The 23,398-nt window shown below is 41.9% G+C and overlaps 2 protein-coding genes across 9 annotated transcripts in view; both read right to left on the bottom strand.

The window, feature by feature from the left end:
• KIAA0319 (KIAA0319 ortholog) overlaps positions 1–5,564 on the bottom strand; it is a 98,792-nt gene extending 93,228 nt beyond the window's left edge. For 4 of the 8 annotated variants that reach the window (XM_041772504.1, XM_041772508.1, XM_041772510.1 and 1 more), the window contains exon 1: positions 3,482–3,542. The gene's annotated coding sequence lies outside the window, so the exon portion shown is untranslated. Of the gene's footprint in view, positions 1–3,481; positions 3,543–4,802; positions 5,006–5,223; positions 5,314–5,424 lie in introns of those variants that run through there. The other 4 variants (XM_041772505.1, XM_041772512.1, XM_041772506.1 and 1 more) reach the window with 3 other exon arrangements.
• Positions 5,565–8,923: 3,359 nt separating this feature from the next.
• Positions 8,924–23,317, bottom strand: TDP2 (tyrosyl-DNA phosphodiesterase 2). Its single transcript, XM_041769913.1, has 8 exons — positions 23,071–23,317; positions 22,899–22,992; positions 22,715–22,826; positions 19,233–19,406; positions 18,234–18,325; positions 16,610–16,728; positions 14,868–15,038; positions 8,924–10,078 (listed from the first exon to the last, which is right to left on the bottom strand). The coding sequence occupies exons 1-8, from the start codon at positions 23,206–23,208 to the stop codon at positions 9,797–9,799; spliced, it is 1,182 nt and encodes a 393-aa protein (XP_041625847.1). The 5' UTR covers positions 23,209–23,317; the 3' UTR covers positions 8,924–9,796.
• Positions 23,318–23,398: the final 81 nt, after the last annotated feature.

The following is a 23,398-nucleotide window of genomic DNA, read 5'->3' as shown; positions in this document are numbered from 1 at the left end:
TGCGGTGGGTCCAGGGAGACCCTAATTCATGCTAACAAATGGGTCTTGTTTTAATCTCCTGAATCTGTGGCATCTTGTTCGCAGGTGCAGTAGGAAGGATGGTGGACATCTACCAACATTATGAGATATTATGAAGAGCCTCACAAGTGTCAGTGCAGCCTAGAAAGACTAATAAACAGGGGCTAGAAGAAGCCTGAGGCATGCTGAGGCAACCCAGGACTGCCAAGTCACACCCCCTCATGGGGACTCTGCTTGGACAACCCAGTACCTCTATGTCCAGGCTAAATGGAACATATGCATATACAACAACAAGTCTTTTTTTTTTTTTTTTTAATTTATGATAGTCACACACAGAGAGAGAGAGAGAGAGGCAGAGACATAGGCAGAGGGAGAAGCAGGCTCCATGCACCGGGAGCCCGACGTGGGATTTGATCCCGGGTCTCCAGGATCGTGCCCTGGGCCAAAGGCAGGCGCTAAACCGCTGCACCACCCAGGGATCCCAACAAGAAGTCTTTTATTAATGCAAGGCTAAACTTTAAGGCATATGCACTGCAAAACCTGTCCAGAGGGTCAGTTTCCCAATAGAAAGCACATGGAACTCCACCAGAAAAATGATTCCCACTGAAGACGAGCACCCTAAAAAATGTACCACCCACTAGGGAACAAACCAGTACAAAGGAGAGGTGGCTGATGTAACAAGTGAGGGCAAGAACGGGAGGTAAAAGTATACCAAGAAGACACTATAGAGAAGTATGTTTGCAGAGGTGACAAAGACTACAGGGAAGAGAGAAGATAAACACAATAAAGCAACAGTACAGGAGGATTTTTTAACTTTTTTTTTTTTTTTTAATTTTTTTTTTTTATTATTTTTTTTTTATTTTTTTTTTTAACTTTTTTTTTTAAGATTTTATTTATTTATTCATGACAGACACAGAGAGAGAGAGAGAGAGAGAGATTGAGAGAGAGAGAGAGAGACAGGGAGAGGCAGAGACACAGGCAGGGGGAGAAGCAGGCTCCATGCAGGGAGCACGACATGGGACTCGATCCCAGGTCTCCAGGATCACACCCCGGGCTGAAGGTGTGTGGCCCAAACCTCTGGGCCATTGGGGCTGCCCTTTTTAAAAGTTTTTAAGATTTTATTTATTTATTTGAGAGGAGAGAGAAAGAGGGAGAGAGAGTAGTAGACTTCCTGCTGAGCAGGTAGCCTGACCCGGAACTCAGTCCCAGGACCCCAGGATCATGACCTCAGCCCAAGGCAGATGCTCAACCGAGTAAGCCACCCAGGTGCCCCAGGAGGATTTCTTTTAAGGGCATAGTTTAAGAGATCCAAATCATGACTTGTGCAATTAGAAATAAAACCACAGAGGAGGGATCCCTGGGTGGCACAGCGGTTTGGCGCCTGCCTTTGACCCAGGGCGTGATCCTGAAGACCCGGGATCAAATCCCACGTCGGGCTCCCGGTGCATGGAGCCTGCTTCTCCCTCTGCCTGTGTCTCTGCCTCTCTCTCTCTCTGTGTGACTATCATAAATAAATAAAAATTAAAAAAAAAAAATAAAACCACAGAGGGGCACCTGGGCTGCTGTAATGGTCAAGCATCTGACTGATTCTGCTCAGGTCATAATCTAAGGGTTGTGAGATACAGCACCAAACTGCTCCATGCTCCTCGTGGAGCCTACTTAGGGTGCTCCCTCTCTGTCTCTTCCCTCTCCGTTTGCCCCTTACCCATAAAATAAATATATGAATCTTTAAAAAAAAGTGAGAATGGCCAACTGAGTGGAAGAAGACTAGTATAATAAGGTCAAAAAAGGTTTCTCCAGATTTGGGAAGAGCTGGCGCAGCATGGCAGTGGATACAAAAGCCCTCGTGGGGCAGCCTGGGTTTAGTTAGGGCCACCTTCAGCCCAGGGCGTGATCCTGGAGACCTGGGATCGAGTCCCATGTCAGGCTCCCTGCATGGGGCCTGCTTCTCTCTCTGCCTGTGTCTGTGCCTCTCTCTGTGTCTCTCATGAATAAATAAATAAGATCTTAAAAAAAAAAAAAAAAAAAAAAAAAAGCCCAGAGTAAGAAGGTAAAGACTAGTTAAGCAGCAGGGATGCAATCTGTACCTCCTTACCACATGAAAAACATACTGCAAAATATAATACATAAAATTGTGGGTAGCAACACGAGTTAATTTCCCCTTGATTCTCATAATTATGATGCTTTAAATTATGGCATGGAATGATTCCACCTTTAAAAATTCATTTTGAAGAGCATATGGGTGGCTCAGGTGGTTAAGCATCTGCCTTTGGCTCAGGTCAAGATCTCAGGGTCCTGGGATGGAGCCCCAGTTGGGTGCTCTGCTCAGCAGGGAGCCTGCTTCTTCAACTCTGCCCCTCCCCCTGCTGATGTTCTCTCCCTCTCTAGCTCTCCTCTTTCTGTCAAATAAATAGATAAGGGACGCCTGGGTGGCTCAGTGGGATGGAGTTCTGCGTCAGGCTCCTGCAGGGAGTCTGCTTCTCCCTCTGTGTCTCTGCCTCTCTCTCTCTCTGTCTCTCATGAATAAATAGATAAAATCTTTGAAAAAAAAAAAGCAGATAAAATCTTTTTTAAAGAATTTAAAAAGATAAATAAAATTCATTTTGAGGCCCTTATTCTAGCTACACTGCTTAAATTGAATAGATAGATGTTTACTAGGATTCCTTGCTTGTTTTGAAATTCAGGAAAAGAATATGCAGCTAGATAATGTAATTCTACCAAGGTTATTTGGGAAGGGAACAGAGCTAAAAATCCAACACTGTATCTTTATCTACCTGTATATTATTTCTTTAAGAAGCTTTGCTCTGAAACTCAAACACCTATTGTTAAAAGACTGAAAAATGATGCAAAAATAGAGGTTATTTTGGTCCAACCCTTTTTACTGCTTAATAGAAGTAAATAAAATAGGGATGCCTGGGTGGCTCAGTGGTTGAATGTCTGCCTTTGACCCAGGGCGTGATCCCGGAGTTCCAGAATCGAGTCCTGCATCGGGCTCCCTGCATGGAGAGCCTGCTTCTCCCTCTGCCAGTGTCTCTGCCTCTGTGTGTGTGTGTGTGTGTGTGTCTGTCTAATGAATAAATAAATAAAAATTTTTAAAAAAGGAAAGAAAATAATCTCTTGCTATTGAATTCACATGGATAGTCTCTAAAAATACAGATTTAAAAAAAACAAATAGAGCAAGAACCTACTAATTACTCCAGGCCTACTAAAGCAAAACTCCTTCCCCTGTGGTATTAAATATAATTTTCTGGAATTATATGCCTTTAGGATTGTGATTATATTCACCATTGTTGTTTTGTTGTTATAACAATACTGCAAAAAAAATATGCATTGTATTATGGTTTGACAGTATAAATCAGAACTAGCTTTTGTCACATCAAAATAATTCTATTTTCAGTGCCAAGTTATTCTGAAGACAGAAAATATTTCCTGAAAAGAAAACTTATTTCAAGAGTAATAATACCTGGGGCACTTGGGGGGCTCAGAGGTTGAGCATCTGCCTTTGGCTCAGGTCATGATCCGAGTCCTGGGGATCAAGTCCCACATCAGGCTCCCTGCAGAGAACCTGCTCCTCCCTCTGCCACTGTCTCTGCCTCTGTGTCTCTCTCACAAATAAATGAATAAAAAAAAGAAAAAAAAGAGTAATAATACCTAACTTTTATTGAATGTTACTGTATACCAGGCACTGAGCAAAGTACTTCTATATGTATGACTTTATTTAATTCCTATTATAACTCTTACTTTACAGATAAAGAAACTGAGGCTTAGAGGGATTAAGGAATTTGCCAAGTGTGACACAACCACAAAGTAGCAAAACCATGACCAAACCCAAGCCACGTGACCTGGCAATCTATATCAACTGCCCCCCAACATGAAAGAGTCAGGTCTGGTTCTACATTTATTTAAAGAGAATACATGTTTTCTGCTTGGCTAGAAAAAAAATTAAGTCAAGAAAAATTAACAGCAAATCCATTCTTTTGCATTAAGAAGTTACTGAAGCCCTCTTTTGACTATTTTTAATATGTAAAGATTTTGACTTATTTTTGTTTTTCTGAAAGATCGTTAAGTCCCCGCATTGGCATTATACATGGCAAGCTTACTATGATTCTAAAAAGTCTTCATATATGTTCACATTTCTCTTTTTCAAAGTTCAGAGGAATTCAGCTTTCTCTATGACTCTGAAGTCTGTGACAGAATCGTTATGTGCACGTTTCCTCATTTATATGAAAGATGATGTAAAATAATAAACGAAAAATAAAAAATTCTATTTGCCTTAACTTCAGTGGTTTCCAGGATTGCAGTCTTCTTGTTATAAACAGTCTGGGGTGTTCAGACAGTGAACATGCATTTCAGGAATAAAGGAATAAATATTAGCGTTCACCTCAGAAATTCTTGTTTTTTTGAGGAAGGTTGTCTCCAATTTGCTTTTTCTATTACCCAAAGCATCATTCAACTTTTCCATTTAAGCCCCGTTTAAGCCACTAACATTTAACCCACAAACCAACATGCGGAGGTGAAGAAAGCAGCATGAAAATGGACATGAGTATGAACATCCTATTCTCTCCTCTCTACAAATTATCAAGAGGAAGAGTGACGGAGAGAAGGATGGCCCTCCTGATGCCAGGCTGATGCTCTCGGTTATTGCTAACTTGACTAAAGTGCCTTCCGTGGAGCAAGTGCAAAGGAAAGAGAGAAAAGCCATGAAGAGGTTCAAGCTTCCGATGAACGGTAAGGGGCCGCAGCAACGCACGCAGCAGGCGACAGCACACACCGGTACGTATTACCAAGTTCACAGAGAGCGACTCCACGGGTCCCAGCGACGCCATCGGCGGCCTGGGAACAGATGCGAGGCTTCCCGACTCCACCCTGCTCCGGGACAGCCCAACGGCCCCGCCGAGGATGCCGCCCCCGAGCGGTGCCCCGGGCCGCAGAAGCGCGTCCCCCGAGCTCGGCGCCGGCCTCGGCCGCTCCGGCGTCAGCCGGCAGCCCCGCCCCGCCCCGCCCCGCAGCACCCGAGCCGCACCTGCCCGCCACCTGCCCCCGCGCCCCGCCCCGCCCCGCAGCACCCGAGCCGCACCTGCCCGCCACCTGCCCCCGCGCCCCGCCCCGCGCCCCCCGCGCCCCGCCCCGCAGCACCCGAGCCGCACCTGCCCGCCACCTGCCCCCGCGCCCCCCGCGCCCCGCCCCGCAGCACCCGAGCCGCACCTGCCCGCCACCTGCCCCCGGGCGTCGCCACGGGCCGGCGGCGCGCGGCCACACTCGCAGGCGCTCACGCGCGCTCGCACACGCGCGCTCCAGGGGGGCCGCCCCGCCCAGGAAGCCGTCGCCTCCTCTCCGCACCCCAGAGCCCGGAGAAGCCACTCGGCTCCGAACCCCGGCCCGCGCAGACAACTGCGGCGCGCTTACCTCCGGCCCCGAGCCCGAGCCCGAGCCCGAGCCCGGCCGCCCCGCCTGCGCCGAGCACAGCGGGGGCCCGCGGGGTTCTGAGAACCGCACAGCCCGGGGGACCCCGGGCGGCCCCGCAGCAGCGCCCGCGGGAGCGGGGGAGCGCGCGCCCGTCCGGCAGCGCCTTCCCTTCGCGTTACCACGGCGACGCGCGCGCACGCGTCCCCAGCGAGGGGCGGGCCGCGCGCTCTGCCCCTCTCCCTGCACGGCCCCCGGCGCCGCTCCCTGCCCAGCTCAAGGCTCCCCGCGCGGTGGAAGAGGTGGGTCCCCGGGCGGCCGGCTCCCAGCCGCGGGGGACCTAGCAGAAGGCCTTCGGGAGGGCAGGCGTCCTGGATGCTCACCCCATTTCCCTCTCCAGGTCCTTTCCTGTCTCCATGATCCCAGACGGCCTGCGACAGGAGCCTCTTTCTAATGCCCAGAAGAGGGTGGTTCAAGGAAGCTATGAGCGCACCACCCAAGTTAAAGAAGATCCTTTGCGAATGTGTCTGAGGAACGAAGACACCCCCATGCACAGGTCCACTCCCCCCGGGAGCTCTCTGGGCCCTGCTATGTCATGAGCACGTGCTACTTTCTGACTTAGGTTTGCTGGAGCTGGGGTGGGCCCCATCCATGCGTTCTGAAGTAACTAGGTGCCTCCAGGTATTTAGTCTACGTTTCCATCTACGGGAAGATGATGATCTGAACCACAGAAAACTCACAAGAAAGGCTTTATTGCATTTATTGGGGTTTTTAAAAATATATTTATTTATTTATTTATTATTTATTTATATTTGAGACACAGAGGCAGAGACAGGCAGAGGGAGAAGCAGGCTCCCTATGGGGAGCCCCAATGCAGGACTCCATCCCAGGACCCCAGGATCAGGACCTGAGCCAAAGACAAACACTCAACCACTGAGCCACCCAGGCATCCCCGTTTATTGTTTTCTTACTATAAAAATACTCAAGCATCTAGGTATGGTAACACAGGGCAGAAAAGGAAGCCAGGGCATTCCTCGAGCATTCTTAGCACTTTCCCGTGCCTAGGAAATACACAGCATTGGGTCACAGAAACCCCATGAGCAGGCCCCTCCCTATTAGGCTTCTCCATGGCAGGGGACAGGCCTTGGAGGAGTTACATGACCTGCTAAACAGTTTCCTTAATTATAAGATGGAGATAATAGCACTCATATAGGATGATTGTGGGAATTAAATGATAACACTGAAAGAAACACCTGTCCAGGACTGAAAGAATGGAAATCAAGTTGAACCAAAAAGAGAAACGCAACCCTGCCATTTGATGAGGCAGAGAAGACACGGAGAAAATCAGAAGTTAATAGGAAATACGGTTTCTCCCAAAGTCATGCTTTAGGAGAAACTTCTCCAGATATTGGAAGAACCTTAAGAAACCCACCTCCTAAACTCAGGCCATAAAATGATGCAAGAATCCTCTCTGTAAATGACTATTGCTTTCTTGCTGTAGAGGCCCCTTTGCTTTGTGATTCCCACCCAGTTTGGTGATGCCCAGATGCTACTCTCTTCTGCTCATGACAAAACCCAATCCCTAATTAACCCCTTTCTTTTCCAGTCTGCCTCGGAAACAGTAACTAATATGGACCAATTTCTGATCCCAAGAACCCCACAGAATCCTTCAAAAAACTTACAAAAGGCACTTCTCTTTCTCCTCTTACCTGGCATTCTATAATACGTTCAGAGTGCCCTCTCACTGCACTAACAAATCTGATGCAAACAGGCTTGTTCCCAAAGGTCTTTGACATACACAGGCTTAGCCCAGAATGTTAAACTTTTAACACCTTTTTAACTCAGTGCAATTACAATGAACACCTATTTTGAAACATACATAATGAATTTAGAATCTATTTTGGTACTTCATGAAAATGTTAGTCTGCCTCCCTAGGACGCTAGTTAGGACACTATCCTTCACTTTTCCTCACCATTTAATGGGCATTTATTGAGCTCTTGCTATATGCCAGAAACTATAAGTATTAAAGGTAAAATTATGTATTCTTAGTATAGCTCTTCTGACTTCATCTGCTCTTGTTTATATGCTGTTGTTTGGGACATTTGTTTTACCAGTGTACAAGAAAGACCAGAATTGCCCTATTTTGAAGATGGGAGAAACAGGTCTAGCAAGCTTCAAGTATATTCTATATCAGTGGCAAAGATGGTGTTTTAGCCTACTGAAATAAATACGAGATTCTGAGTTGGCATTTCCTTAAGGGAAGTAAGGTACTCAGAGCTACTATGCTGGAAAAATTTGAGATCCAAAGTAAAAAAATTCAAGATATCACAAATTATTAGGTTCCTAATTCTTGCATTGGTTGGGAATGGTTTAGGGGCACCTGGGTAGTCCCACTCTTGTTGATCTCAGCTCAGGTCTCAATCTCAGGGTTGGGAGTTCAAGCTACTCATGGGGCTCCACACCCAGCGTGGAGCCAACTTAAAAAAAATATAATTAACTTTGTGGGGTGCCTGGCTGGATCAGTCAGTCTCAGGATTGTGAGATCAAGCCCCATATTGGGTGTAGAGATTATTTAAAAATAGTTTTTTTTATTTTTTAATTTTTTTTATTTTTATTTTTTTTTTTTAAATTTTATTTATTTATGATAGGCACACAGTGAGAGAGAGAGAAGCAGAGACACAGGCAGAGGGAGAAGCAGGCTCCATGCACCGGGAGCCCGACATGGGATTCGATCCCGGGTCTCCAGGATCGCGCCCTGGGCCAAAGGCAGGCGCTAAACCGCTGCGCCACCCAGGGATCCCTAAAAATAGTTTTTTTTAAAACGTGACTAATTGTTCCTGTTCACATCAGTTAAAACTGATTTCTTAGATTTTGTCACTATAAACAGTAAATGGAAAACTTCACCTGAATGCAGTCATATAAATGACGCTCCTTTCAAGGTTTTCAAACAATTTAATTATTTAATCTAATACACATTACTATAGATTTTATTTTTATAATTAGCCTTTCACTCATCTAAATTTTTCTGTTGTGTGACATAAGGTATGGTTCTTGCAATAATTGTTCTTCCACATGAATAAGCAATTTATGCCAAAAATATACTTTTTCCTATGTAAATGAGCTGTTGCCTCCATAATGTAGGCTAAATATTAGCATTCTCATTTGAAATGATTAAATAAGTAACATATAAATCTCCTTTCCATTGTCACTACAAAGGAAATATATATAAGTTTGGCTTGTCTTTTTTTAGGTGTTTAGTTGTTAATTTTGACACCTCTGATGAAAATGAGGCTCTGTGACTTCTCATTCTAATTATTCCCACTGGCTTTCCTTTTTTTATACTGAGGACATCAATGTGTGCTTGGTAGTTCTGTGGGATGAGAAGCTTCAGAGAAGCTGTTTTTTTCCACACAAAGGTGAGTAGCAGCAGTGGAACCAGAAACAGAAAGCAGGTAAAAAAAAATCCCATCATGGGCACAAAAGCATACTAAACAAACCATAAACAAGTAAAATTATTTATTTAAAGTACATTTCTTTTAAGGGGGAAAAAGTTTCTTTAAAGCACATTTAAAAGTGCTCCTTATCCCTCTCCTGTGAAAATAATTCAATTTTATAAGAAGTAAAATTAAAAAGCTATTCCTCTTTAAACATTTATTTCTCCCTTAGGAAAGAAGCCCAACGCAGCTATATCACCAACTTTATATCAAGCCCAATTTGCCTCTGTTGGCAACATGAACAGTGACATGTTGACAAACATGAATTTTAAAAAAATAAGGAATTTCAAATCATAAGATTTCATTTATAGCTTACCAATTATGCACCGTTAGCTGACAAAAATAAAGTCTGAATAGGACAGTTGTCATCTACTTAAATGCATATAATCATGGCTTTTTTATTTAAGATTATCCATATTTGTAAAATATAACTAGAAGATCTATCCCCCACAAACAATAACCTCTTATTTTTATTTTTAAAGATTTACTTAAAATAGAAACTATTTGGAAAAAAAAAGAAAAAAAAAAAAAGAAACTATTTGGTACCTGATTTTAAAAATAAAACATAAAGGCTAGCATTTCTGTGGCCCTGCTCGAGAACCAGCTGGTGGCTCTGATGATCTTGGTGGCCTTTTATGAGGAAGTCTCATATTCTGAACAGCAATTATCCTTTCGTTTCAATGAACATCAATATTTAGTTCTGAAATTTGAGGTCACAATCACAAAATAAAATCACAGTACTGTTTTCTTTTTTTACAATGATGTAGTATATTAATTCCTCCATAATAAACTTACCTTTCCAGACAGGTAGAAATTATATTTGCAAAAATCCAGAATAAAATTTACTCGGAAGACATACAACTCTTATCTGAAAAGCATTTCACAAGATTACATCTAAGTTGCACAGAAGCCCCCAGTGATCACTAGGAAATCTACCGCAGTCCAGTTTTTCCAACCCAAGGAGGTCCAAACTTTGGGGAACAATATGGCCACTTTCTGCTGCTGTCCTGAAAAATATTCGATCAAAACGAAGTTTACAAGTAGCAGATATTCCAAGATTAGAGTTCATTTGTGTATCCCATGTATACTGGCAATGCTTAGGTTTGCCTAAGAACTCCCAGACATCCAAAATGTTGCTGGGTAAACCACCACATTTGGTGACCTGAAAAGAAAAAGAAAACTCTTTAAGATTCAGCCCTTTTGCTCCTGAACTAAAAAGGGTTTCACTATTACATCTAAGTGCAACATCTCAAATCAGAATATCACAAATTAATGCACCAATGCAAGATGATGTATTAATATTGAATATATTATAGATAGCACCTTGCTGTACAGTACTAAGTAGGTAATATGAAAATAACTAGATAGCCAGAGAGGTCTGGAATTTGCCCTTTCTATTCTGTCATAGATTCCTTACTCTGGGTAGCAGATAAAACTTAGAAGGCTGAAAACCCACAGCCTCTGTTATTGCTATTAGTTTTTGAAAAACGTACACAAGTGAAAAGTAGGCAAAACTCTTGGTCTATAAATGTAGACATATACCATTTATTATGATCCCCCAATAAGGTCAACTGCCTTCACAGTTTCATTTGAAATTTACTATCAAATCTTCCTTCTCCCTCTTCACAGTCCAAGATTTTAAAAACATTTTATTGTGCTAAATACAGGCATACCTCCTTTTATTGCACTTCAGACATTGGTTTTTTACAAGTTGGTTTCTGGCAATGCTGCATTGAGCAAGTCTGTTATGTTAGTACAGTTCTTCCAACAGCATTTGCTCACCTCGTGTCACATTTTGGTAATCCTTACATTTCAAACTTTATTATTATTTGGTTGCAGTGATCTGTGATCAGGATCTTTGATGTTATTACTGTAATTGTTTTAGGGCACCATGAACTCTGCCCATTTAAGAGAGTGAACTTATTAAACGTGTGTTCTGACTACTCCTTGGACCAGCCTTTCCCTCTTCCTTCTACTTAGGTCTCCCCATTCCCTGAGACACAATATTGAAATTAGGCTAATTAATCACCCTACAATAGGCTCTAAGTCTTCAAGTGAAAGGAAGAATCATTTGTCTCCCACTTGAAATCAAAAGCTAGAAATGACTAAGCTTAGAGAAGGATGTGTATCTCAAGCCAAGGTAGGCCAAATGGTAGGCTTCTTGCCCTAAGCAAGTTAGCCAAACTGTGAATGCAAAGAAAAGTTCTTGAAGGAAGTGAAAAGTGCCAGTTTGAGTGGCCTAGATAGATCACACCAGCCACAACATTCCCTTAGGCCAAAGCCTCATCCAGAACAAGGCCCTAACTCAATTCTAAGAAGGCTGAGAGGGGTGAGGAAGCTGCAAAAGAAAAAGCTTAAAACCGGCAGAGATTGAAGGAAAGAAGCCATCTCCATAAGGTAAAAGCGCAGGTGAAGCAGCAGGTGCTGATGTAGAAGCTGCAGCAAGTTATCTGGAAGATCTAGCTGAGATAGTTCACAAAGGTGGCTGCATTAAAAAACAGATTTTCAATGCGAATGAAACAGCCTTCTACTGGAAGATGCCATCTAAGATTTCTATAGCTAGAGATGTCAGTGCCTGGCTTTAGAGCTTCAAAGCTCTAAAGCTCTCTTGTTAGGGGTTAATATAGCTGTTAACTTGTGAAGCCAATGCTTATTCATCATTCCAAAAATCCTAGGGCCCATAAGAATAATGCTAAATCTGTATGGAATTGTTGAATCACTGTATTATACAACTGAAACTTAACACTGTACATCACTACACTGGAATTAAAATAAAAAAACTTAAGAATAAAAAAGAATTACAGGGACGCCTGGGTGGCTCAGCGGTTGAGCGCCTGCCTCAGCCCAGGGCATGATCCTGGAGTCCCAGGATCGAGTCCCACATCAGGCTCCTTGCATGGAGCCTGCTTCTCCCTCTGCCTGTGTCTCTGCCTCTCTTTCTGTGTCTCTCATAAATAAATAAATAAAATCTTAAAAAATAAAATAAAATAAAAAAAGAATTACTATGTTCTACACATGGAAAATCAAAGCCCAGATGATGGCACATCTGCTCACAACATGGTTGACTGAACATTTAGGACCACTGTTGAGACCCCCTACTACTCAGAAAAGAAACAAACAAAACTCCTTTCAAAATGTTATTGCTCATTGACAATGCACCTGGTCACCCAAGAGCTGGTGCAGGTGGAGAATGAAATTAATGTTGTCTTCGTGCCTGCTGACATAGCATCCATTCTGTAGCCCATGGAGTAAGAAGTCATTTCCACATTCAAGTCTTATGATTTAATAAGTACATTTCATAATACTAGAGCTGCTATAGTGATTTCTCTGATAGATCTAAGCAAAATCAATTGAAAGTCTTCTGGAAGGAATTTGACATTCTAGATGCCATTCAGAACATTCATGATTCATGGGAAAACGTCCCTCTACTATCAAAAAAGATTATGACTGGCTGAAAACTCAGACGATGGTTAGCATTTTTAGCAATAAAGCTGTTTTTTTAAAAGATTTTTAATTTATTCATTTGAGAGAGAGAGAGAGACAGAGCACAAGCAGGGGAGAGGCAGAGGGAGAAGCAGACTCCTTGCTGAGCTGGGAGCCTGACTGAGGGCTCAGATCCCAGGACCTACAGGTTATGACCTGAACTGAAAGCAGATGCTTAACCAAGTGAGCCACCCAGGTGCCCTTATGTTAAAGTATTTTTTAATTAAGACATATACATGGTTTTTTTGGATATAATGCCAGTGCATGCTTAATAGACTCCAGCAGTATAAACATAATTTTATATCCAACAGGAAACAAAAAAATTTGTTTGACTTGCTTTATTACGATATCTATTGTGGAACTGGAACTGAACCCACAATACTTCTGTATGCCTGTACACATACTGTAATACTTACCACATTTATGTGTAGTTTTATGACACTAAGTACATCCACATAACTGTGCAACCATTACCACCATCCCATCTGTAGAACCTTTTCATTTTCCCATACTGAAATTCTGTACCAAACAAATCCTAACCACCCATTCCAACCTCCCCCAGCCGCTGGTAACCGCAACAATATCTGTATGAATATCTGTATGAATCTGACTACTTTAAGAAACTCATAGGAGGACTTGTAAAATATCTGTCCTTTTGTAACTGGTTTATTTCACTTAGCGTAATGTCCAGGGTTCATCCATATTATATCACACTGTACTTCCTTTCTTTTTAAAGCTGAATGATATTCCATTACATGTATACACATTTTGTTTATCCATTCATCTGTCAACGGTCACTTTGGTTGCTTCCATGTTTTAGCTATTGTGAATAATGCTATGAACTACAGGTGTACAGATACCTCTTCAAGACCCTGTTTTTCTTTGTTTGGGGTATACACCCAGAAGTGGAATTGTTGGGCCGTATGGAACATATGGAAATTATTTTAAGTTTTAGAGAATCACCACACCATTTTCCATGGCACCTATACTATTTGATATTCCCATCAGCACTGCATAAGGGTTCTTATCCAAATCCTTACCAACACTTATTTTCTGGTTTTTTGATAATACTCATGCTAATGGATATAACAGAGGTAAAGTAATACTTAATGATGGCTTTGATTTATACTTCTCTAATGACTATTGACACCAAGCATCTTCTCTCATACTTATTGGCCATTTGTTTATCTTCTTTGGAAAAATGTCTATTTAAGTCTTTTGCTCTTTTTAAAATCAGGTTCCTTATTGTAGAAATTCTTCATATAACATCAATATTATATTAATTATATTATCATTCACCTGTCATCTATAGGATTTGCAAATATTTTTTTCATTCCATGGGCTACCTTTTTATTCTGTGATCATGTCCCTTGATGCACAAAAGGTTTTCATTGTGATAAAGTTTATCTTATCTTGTTTACTTTTGTTGTCTGTGCTTTTAATGTCAGAAATTTGGCAAGAAATCATTGCCAGATCCAACGTCATGAAGCTTTTCCTCCTTGTTTTCGTCTAAGAGTTTTATAGTTTTTTTTTAACTCTTACTTGTAGGTCATTGATTCCTTTTGAATAAACTTTTGTGTAGGGTATAAAGTAAGGATACAATTTTGGTTTTTTTTGGCATGTGGATATCAAGTTTTCCCAATGCCATTTGTTGCAAAACAGGATTTTTCTTGTAAGCAGATCAGTTAGGCAACCAAGTACCACAAAACAGCTACCATAAAGTCACTGATTTGTAAACAGTACAAATAGTCTGACTTTTTAAAAAAGTAATCTGTGTACAAGGACACAAATCACAAAGAGAAGCAGAGCTCTATTTTATTTAGGATATTGCCTTCACTTCAGAAGTCCTGATATGCTTTTGTTTCTCATTTCATTTCTTCCTCTACTCCTGCAGCTTATAGCAGTGAAACAAACATTTCGATTCACTTCTAATCTGATATGAGTTCAGCCAGATTGGGGAAAAAGGCAAGGCCAGCTTCCACTTAATATGATCTAAGTCTACAGAGGTCCTGAAAAATTCCAACATCTCTCAAATGAATTACGGGGAAAGAGACTGTTTCAGTCCTGGAGATGGTAGTACCAGGAAAAGGGGGTAAAAAAAAAGTTGAAAAAAGAAAACTTAGAAGAGAAGTAGGGACAACTGTGACGGCCAAATCTTTCGTCTGTTCTTACCTTGCAACTCAAGATACTGCAAATAAATTTAAATTTTTTCTAAACTCTTTGTTTTCTCTGTACTCTTCTTAATCAACAAATATTGTTTGGCGTTGTCTGTGTCAGGTGCAATATTTGTCTTCCCCCAATATTTCTGTCTTCCTCCTCCTGCTTCCGCTTCCCCAGTGCCAGGCACAGACCACAGGACAGTATTTACCATTAAGGTCGCTTACACATTATAATAGCTTTGGTCAAAAGAAAGTTAGTTTCCACAGCAATAATCTGCCCACAAGCACAGAACTGACTTTGCCACTCACTTCGTGATCCCTTAAATTTGTATCTCCTGCAAATATAACTGTAGCTGACTCTGGAGCCTCTTGCATTTTCTTTAGAACCATTTTTAACTGATTCATTCGTTCCTTGGCATGCCCTCTGGTGCTCTCCAAATGAGAAGTCATAAGGCAAAGTTCATTTCCTGATATACTTGCCTGCAACAGGACAGATAATTATAGTTATTAACATTCACTGACCACTAAGGTTGACAATTGATAACAGAATCAACTAATTATTTAATTGACTGGTATATATTTAACAAAACAAAACTATATTACTCAGCACTGTGCTCACATTTCTAGGTCAATGTGTAATGTGCTAATCCTGCTCCCAAAGAAAACTACTTAGCAAGCACCCACTAATACATCAAGACCTACCTCAAACATCACCTCCAGTCTAAGGCCTTCCCCAATATCCTCAGACAATCAGTGGCACCCTCCTCTATATTCCTATAGCGTACTGGAAAGACTATTTTTAAAGTTCCCTACACTGAATTACGGCATAATTATTTCTCTCCTACACAGTCACGAGTCATTTGAAAGCAGAGATGGTTCTTTTATTTTCTGTTATTACCAAGGGCCTGGCACATAGGTACTCAAAAAAGGTCAATTGAATGAATGAGAATCATTTATTATTTGGAGTTAAGATACAAACAATGCAGGATCTGTTTATTATTTAAACAAATTGCCTGCAGAATCAATACAAATTCTTTCACATTGGGCATTCATGACCTTCTATAATCTGGATCCAACCTACTTTACCAACTTCTTTTTACCCTTTTTCATGCCCTCTACCCAAATGAACAGAATGCTCCTTTATACTTAAATATATCCTTTCTCATTTATATACATATATACACACATAAATACATACATACACACACACACACACACACCACACACACACATACCCTGCAATACTGCAAAAGTTTGTTATGGTGGTTCTGCCATGGTGGTTCTGCCATCTGGACTGTTTTGTTTTTTTTTTTTAACCTGGACTGTTCTTAATGCTTACATCTTACGTATTTTTCAGTGCTTAATGCAAATACAAATTCTCTCATGAAACTTCCACTGAACACCTAGCTAATAAGAAAAGGCGTAACTGTGTATGGCAACAGCTAACTGGACTTACTGTGATGATCATTTAGCAACATATACAAACATCCAATCATTGCACTGTATTCCTAAAAGTATATACTGTTGTGTCAATTATACCTCAATTAAAAAAAAAAACAAAAACAAATCTAGCTAAAAGTTATCTCTAAACTTCCATTGCACATCATTATACTTCCTCCAGTGGCATTTATGCCTTTCCTTTATTTTAGTTATTTTATACTACAATCTCTCCCTTGCTACTCTATAAACTATGACAGTAAGATCTTTTGATTCATTCTTATAAGTCTCACAGAGTATAACACAGTACCTACCACATACAATGCATTTAGGTAAGGAAAAAAACACTTTAGGAAGCAAATGTTAACTGTTAGTAAATTCTTAAACATTCTTAGGAAAATACCTAATCAGGATTTTACGTTTACAAATTTGTATTTGAAATTTGTGTAAAAGCTTAATTTACAATGTTCTTTACGACTATTTAAAAGAAATGTAGAAGAGACAAAATTTTCTCTAACAGTAATTAAAAAAAAAAAAAGATACCACAATGAAACTGTAAGAAACAACTCATTCTTAAAAAAAAAAAAAAAAGTCAAATTTTAAAAATTACTTACATACACACACAAAAGGTTTCTCATCATTTTTGTATTTGGAAAAGGGATAATCTCTTGGCTTTTAAATTTCACTCTCGATTTCTTCAACATTATAGCTGTGAAATATCCCTCTTCATGACCTTCAAATGTTTGTGGAAAAGAATTTAGGCTGAGAAGTCAAGAGTATTTGCCGTTTATCACAAGTTCCCCTATTGAAGGTTTTATAACAGGTACAGATACTTAGATGCATCTGAATCTTCCAAGTAAACTATTATTTCAAAATAGGTGAAGATGGCTGAGTCCCTATATTTATCTGCCCCTTCCCAAAATGTAGCTGTATGTATCAAAGGAATATAAAAATAAAAAAGAATTTACATAAGTGCCAAAAACAGTTAATGATGCCAGTATTGAATAAGAAAATTTGAGAAATTTCTGACAGATTAGATGAGACATAACACTGAGCCAAACTAACCTGCATTTACTTCTCATTGTGCAAGAAACACAGAAAAATTACAATAAATGAATAAAAAATTTAGAAAAGTATAAAAGGAGAAGAAAAAAGAACAGAAGTAGATGGACAGTGAATAAAAGTTTCCAACTGTTTTCCAGAGAACAAAGTAGCTGAAGAAGTGGAAAGTGGTTTATCAGAGCAGAAGGGAGAAACAAGGGAAGGGAAAGGGAGGGAGGGCCAAGGAGGCTGGCTGGCAGGCTAGGAAACTGGCAGTGTGTACAAAGGTGGGGGAGCAGGAGGGGGACAGAGGAGGGGGAAAGGAGAGATGGAAAGTTTTCCAGAACTGAACGTCACAATCCTCCAGTTTGAAAGTTCCTACCATGTGTTCAGCACAATAAATGAAAAACAAACAAACAACAACAAAAACAAACCAAACAAATACAAAACTCCCAATGAAAGGAGGAAGTAAATCAAGAAGGAAAAGCATGGGATTCAGAAAACAAGAAAGTTAAAACAGAAGACAGTCAAAAAGAATCCCCAAGAGAATGCAGGAAAGTTGTGTCACAAAGACAGAAAGAGACTGAGAACCCTCTCCTTAGCAACTGTGAATTTAATAATAAATCAAAATTAAAATCACATACTACATAAAAGTGAAAGTCAAAGAGAACATGGGATTTAACCAACTATTATGGAATGTAGCCAGTGTGTGGAACATTAAATGCACTCAGGAAAAACAAAATAGATGTAAAGTGAAATTACTGTTCAAGGCAAAAAGCTAGAAAAAAAACCCAAAATCAGTTAAAAGGAATAAAGACGACTTTTTGAAAAAGTATAGTCAAGATGCAATTATCACATTAAAATTTTTTTTGGGTAAAGTTAATTTATTAAAAAATTTAAGTGTGATAAGTGGAGTCAGTTTTTTTTTCATAAAGTTAATTTATTAAAACGACTCCAGATCTCAAATTTTGGCAATTTATATTTTCCTGAAACACCATCCATTTCTAACACTCTTCACATATATTAAGCTGTATGACATATTTCCTACGGTGTTTCTAGTATCCTGTGTCTGATTAGCTTTTCTCAAACTTTTTTTATTTTTCCTTTTCCTTGTGTGTTCTCCTACAGGCTAACCTTGGTTTATCTCTTTCCTTGACTGTTTTTCAAAGACAAAGACAGTAACAGGAAAATCGTTACCTGTAATAATCTCGTAACTACAGGCTCTCTTCTTTAGGTAGCTACAATATGGGGGAATGACTTCCTGTAGAAATACCACATCTGGGCTGTACCTAATTCAAAACATCAATTTATGATAAATACCAGGCATACTATTTCATATGCTGCCATCTAGATTAGCAAAATACCACAACATAAAAGAAACATAAAACCCGCTAATATTCCATGTTTATACTGATCTTTTTTATAAAATGAGAAAGACCTGTGCCATTTATTTAAAAAAAATTTTTTTTTTAAATTTTTATTTATTTATGATAGTCACAGAGAGAGAGAGAGAGAGAGGCAGAGACACAGGCAGAGGGAGAAGCAGGCTCCATGCACCGGGAGCCCGATGTGGGATTCGATCCCGGATCTCCAGGATCGCGCCCTGGGCCAAAGGCAGGCGCCAAACCGCTGCGCCACCCAGGGATCCCGACCTGTGCCATTTAACAAATACCGTAAAGATCAAATTAAATAAGAAAAAACATACATCATAACACTTTAAAGTGAAAAGACTGGAATCAGTGGCAGCAGAAATCAGTATATTGAGAGCCTACAAGGGTCCTAGTCTCCATTAGATGCTTTACAAGTTATGCATCCTTGTGAAACAGTTGTCCATGATGAAGAAAATAAGCTGCAGAGAACTGCAGTGGTTCACACAAGGGATTACAGAAGGTCACAGAGCCAGTGTGTAACAGATACAGATCGTTTTGGTAATCTTATTTTCAGGAAGCAATAATTACGAAGTTTTTAGGTAAAACAGTGCTAGAGGCTTCTAACAAAAACTTAAGTGTTCCTTCCCCACCTCTATCCACACTTCTGCTCTCAGAGGCACTCTCCATTCTTTTACATGTCATTCTGAGAGCTAGATTTTGAACTCAGATCAGGTTCCAAAGCCCATAACCTTGACCGTTACCCTCTTTGTAGATAGGTAAGCCATGTTAATCATGTTATCATTGAACCTAAGTTAATAATACTTACAAAGTTAAGTAGGAACACACTCCTCGAGCCCTCTCTTGCAGATTGTTTAGATCCAATCCATCAACATTCCAGGTAATGAAAGAGAACATGCTGCCATCTTCTTGCTGAATCCCTTCAGACGTACTGGTTTTAGAACTAACGGAATCAGTTGTCTCTTCATTCGTTAAGTCAACACTGGCAAAATCACAATGAAACACAGCTCTGCAAATCATCTATGAACTGATTAATTTTAAATTATTTTCTAACTACTTATAGCCTTCATTTTACAAATGAATTTTAAAAGAACCCTAAGAGTATCTCCCTATAGAGGAGAAGTCATACAACTAAGGAAAAACAGATTCTTACTGTGTTACCCAAATGTTTGCTCACTTATATAGTTAGAACCAACTCAATATGCCTCAGTGACACGTGTTACTAAAATGATTGTGTAAACTATGATCCAAAATTAGACCATGTAGTATTAAGATGTCCAAATTTGGATTCATTTTAAATCATCTATGAAATGTATGAAATACATGAAATAAGATCTCATGTGAATAACAGCTGCAAATTCTTCATTAGTCCTCTCATTGAAAGATGGAAGTCCAAAACCTCTCCCCCTGGATCTGGACCTTAATGACTTGCTTAACCAACAGAATAAGGGTGGAATAAGAAATAAGGAAACCCTGGGACTTCTGAGGCTTGGTCATAAGAAACTTTGCAGCTTTTATCTCAATCTTTTGGAATGTTCTCTCCTGAGATGTCACATAAGAAGTCTGACTACCCTGCTGGAGGCCACATACACAAGATCCAGCGTAGGGTCCTGACACCACCGCACACCGGCCCCACCAAGGCACAGATATTTGAGTGGAGAGACAAACCATTATTAAAAGGTGACTGTTAAGCAGTTATATACCATACATAAATCTCAGAAATAGATTTTTGTATTTAGAACTTTATATTCATTTCAGGCACACATGATTTAGTATTTGCATACACTGTAAAGTGACCACAAATCTAGTTAACTTATTATTTTAATTTATTTTGAAATAATGTGACTTTCAGTAAAACACGAAAAACAGTAAAAAAAAAAAAAAAAAGAAAGAAAGAAAAAAGTTAACGTTTCACTTACTAACATTTACTTGCTTGGCTTTTTTTATTCTGAAATGTTTGTATGTATTTCCTACAGACAAGGACAGGCTTATATATATAACCAGCATGACTGGATGTCAGAAAGTTATCACTGATACATTATATAATTTTAAGATCTATTCAAATTTTGCCAATTGTGCCCGTAATGTCCCAGTTTTTGATTCTATAGTAGGAGACTCCTAATGGTCCAATGTTCTGCCATTAATCAACTACATTTTTTCTGTGGAACTATTTCAGGGAATCTAACTTTTCTGTTCCAATTTCTTTTTTTCTTTTCTTTCTTTTGTTTTTTAAGATTTTATTTTTAAGTAGGTTCTACTACACCCAACATGGAGTTTGAACTTACAACCCCAAGATCAAAAGTTGCATGCTCTAGTGACTGAGTCAGCCAGGCAACCCCAGCACATACTTTTATTTATTTATTTTTTTAAGTAGGTTCCACACTCAGCATGGTAAGGGGTTGAACTCACCACCCTGAGGTCAAGAGCCTCTGTTCCAATTTCCTTGCTGGTAACAATTTAGCAAAACAGAGGAATTTGGAAGGAAACAGAAACATGTCACAGGCAGGTATGGGAACACAGCTAACCCTGAGGAAGAGCAATCAAGGCTTTCTCTCCATCTGACTCAACTTCCCTGGTTCATTCTCCCTCTGCAGAGCAGCACTGTCAGCTTTCTCCCACAAGTACTAGGTTAACACGTTACAGTTCCAGCTCCACAGGGAAGATTCAGACTGAACTCTCTTCAACCTAATCTCCAAGTCCCAGGAGAGAGGATGTGACTGACCAGTTTGAGTTAGGTGAGTATTACAAGGAGGCAGAGTTCTATCACTAGAAATGGGGGGAAATTCTAGGCAGATAGGGAAAGGAGTCTAATGAAACGATCTTCTTACTGGTGCAGCTGAAAAGATCATAGGAAGAAAAGTGTCTTCACTATGAATAGTTAACTCTACAGGCTGCTCATGTATCTGGGAGAACTTTATATACATTTATTGAGAGCTTATTACATGCCAAAATTCATACCAGACTTTGGGAAATTAACAATATACAAAACAGATGTTGATTTCACTAAATTACCCATTTAGTGGGAGTGTGGTGGGAGACAAAATATTAAACAGTAGGTATATTATAAACTAAGTTACTATGACTGGGATCATGCAGGATGCTAAAAGATTACCTATGAGGGAAAACCCACCCACACTTGAGAGACCAGGGAAAGCTTCTTGGAGATAAGTCATGTCTAAGCTGGCCCTTAAGATAAATACTACTTAGCATGGAAAGAGTGGAAGAAAAGGTTCTAGACAGAGGTAATAAATGATGTGGGGCACAAAGACAAAAGAAAAATTAATTTCCTTACAAACTGCAGCCCACCAACAAGTCCTTAAAACAGAGTGACCATCCTCTAGAATTCCTTTGGAAACTTCCTTTATCTCTAAACCTCTCAAGACACCTCTTGGCAAGCACCTGAGTGGCTCAACCGTAGAGTGACTGTCTTCCGCTCAGGTGTGATCCCGGGATCCTGGTATTGAGTCCCACATCGGGCTCCCTGCATGGAGCCTGCTTCTCCCTCTGCCTGTGTCTCTGCCTCTCTCTCTGTGTCTCTCATGCATAAACAAATAAAACCTTTTTTTTTTTAAAGATACATATTGGCAATCATCCCCCTCCCCCCAAGCATATCACCCACCACCTATATAAGTCATAAATGACTTTCTCCCAACAATAGCCAGTCCCCTCAAGGTCCTGGGAACCTTGCTTCCAAAATTCCTTAAAAACTTAACGCTCTCCGTAAACCCCTCTCAACTTGAAAGTACGTAATGGGCCACTCCTCAGGACCCCCGTGCAGCTCTTCCTGCCCGCGGGTCCTGTCCCTGTGCTTTAATGAAACTACCTTTCTGCACCGAAGATGTCTCAAGAACTCCTTCTTGACCATGGGCTCCAAACCCCAACCATTTCCCGCATCAATAAGTATCTTTACGAAGCATGCCAGACAGCAGAAGACGCCCACGGGAGAAAGCCAAAGTCTGATACCCCCTAACTTCCTGGGTGGGAGAGATGGGCAGCCGACAAGCCGCAGATGTACGGCATCTGGCCGCTGGGAGCAGCACAGCCGGGGGTGGGGAGGCAGCTGTGCACTTGACCGCGAAACGAGCATTCGGGTGGGCCGGCGGGAGAGAGTAAGCGAACGGCGCGGGAAGCCAGGAGCCTTCCAAGTTGCCGGTCCGCAGCCGACTCTGCCGCCCCCGTCCACGCCCAAGCGCTCGCAGCCTCCCTCTGCGCGTCAGTTTTCCGTCCCGGACTGCAGGGTAGAGGGGGGAAGCCCCCGGCCCCGCGCGCGCCCCCCGCCCGCCCCCTCACCAGGGCTGCGGCCCCGCCGCGCTCTCCGGGCGGCTCTCCGCGGCGCTCTCCGGGCGGCTCTCCGGGCGGCTCTCCGCGGCGCTCTCCGGGCGGCTCTCCGGGCGGCTCTCCGGGCGGCTCTCCGGGCGGCTCTCCGGGCGGCTCTCCGGGCGGCTCTCCGCGGCGCTCTCCGGGCGGCTCTCCGGGCGGCTCTCCGGGCGGCTCTCCGGGCGGCTCTCCGCGGCGCTCTCCGCGGCGCTCTCCGGCACCGGAGCCTCGAAGTAGGAGTCCAGCGCTCTCTGGAAAACACAGGCAGCGGTGAGACCCGGGCGCCCCCGGGCCGAGGTACGCAGGAGGGCGAGGGCAGCGAAACCTACGTCCATCTCCCAGTCGTTCTCGGACAGGTAGCACTGAGCCACGGCGGCGTCGCACCGCGCCACCGAGGTAAACGCCACACACAGAAGCCGCCGCTTCTTCACCTCGGGCTCGCCCTCCAGGTCGCCGGGCCGCTCCATCCGCTCGCCGCGGGCCCACCACGCCCCTCAGCGGGGCAGGACGGCCCGCGCGCGGCTCTGCGCAGGCGCAGGCGCACCCGCCGCGCCCGCCTCGCCCGCCTCGCCCGCCTCGCCGGAAGCGCGCTCAGCCGGCGGAGGGCGATAGGCGTGGCTGCGCCGTGGGAGAGCCGGCCGGGGCGGGGCGCGGCGG

Source organism: Vulpes lagopus, chromosome 10 (genome assembly GCF_018345385.1).
Source record: "Vulpes lagopus strain Blue_001 chromosome 10, ASM1834538v1, whole genome shotgun sequence".
Classification (NCBI taxonomy): Eukaryota; Metazoa; Chordata; class Mammalia; order Carnivora; family Canidae; genus Vulpes; species Vulpes lagopus.
The sequence above is the reverse complement of the archived record's forward strand: the minus strand, read 5'-3'. Positions and strand labels throughout refer to the sequence as shown.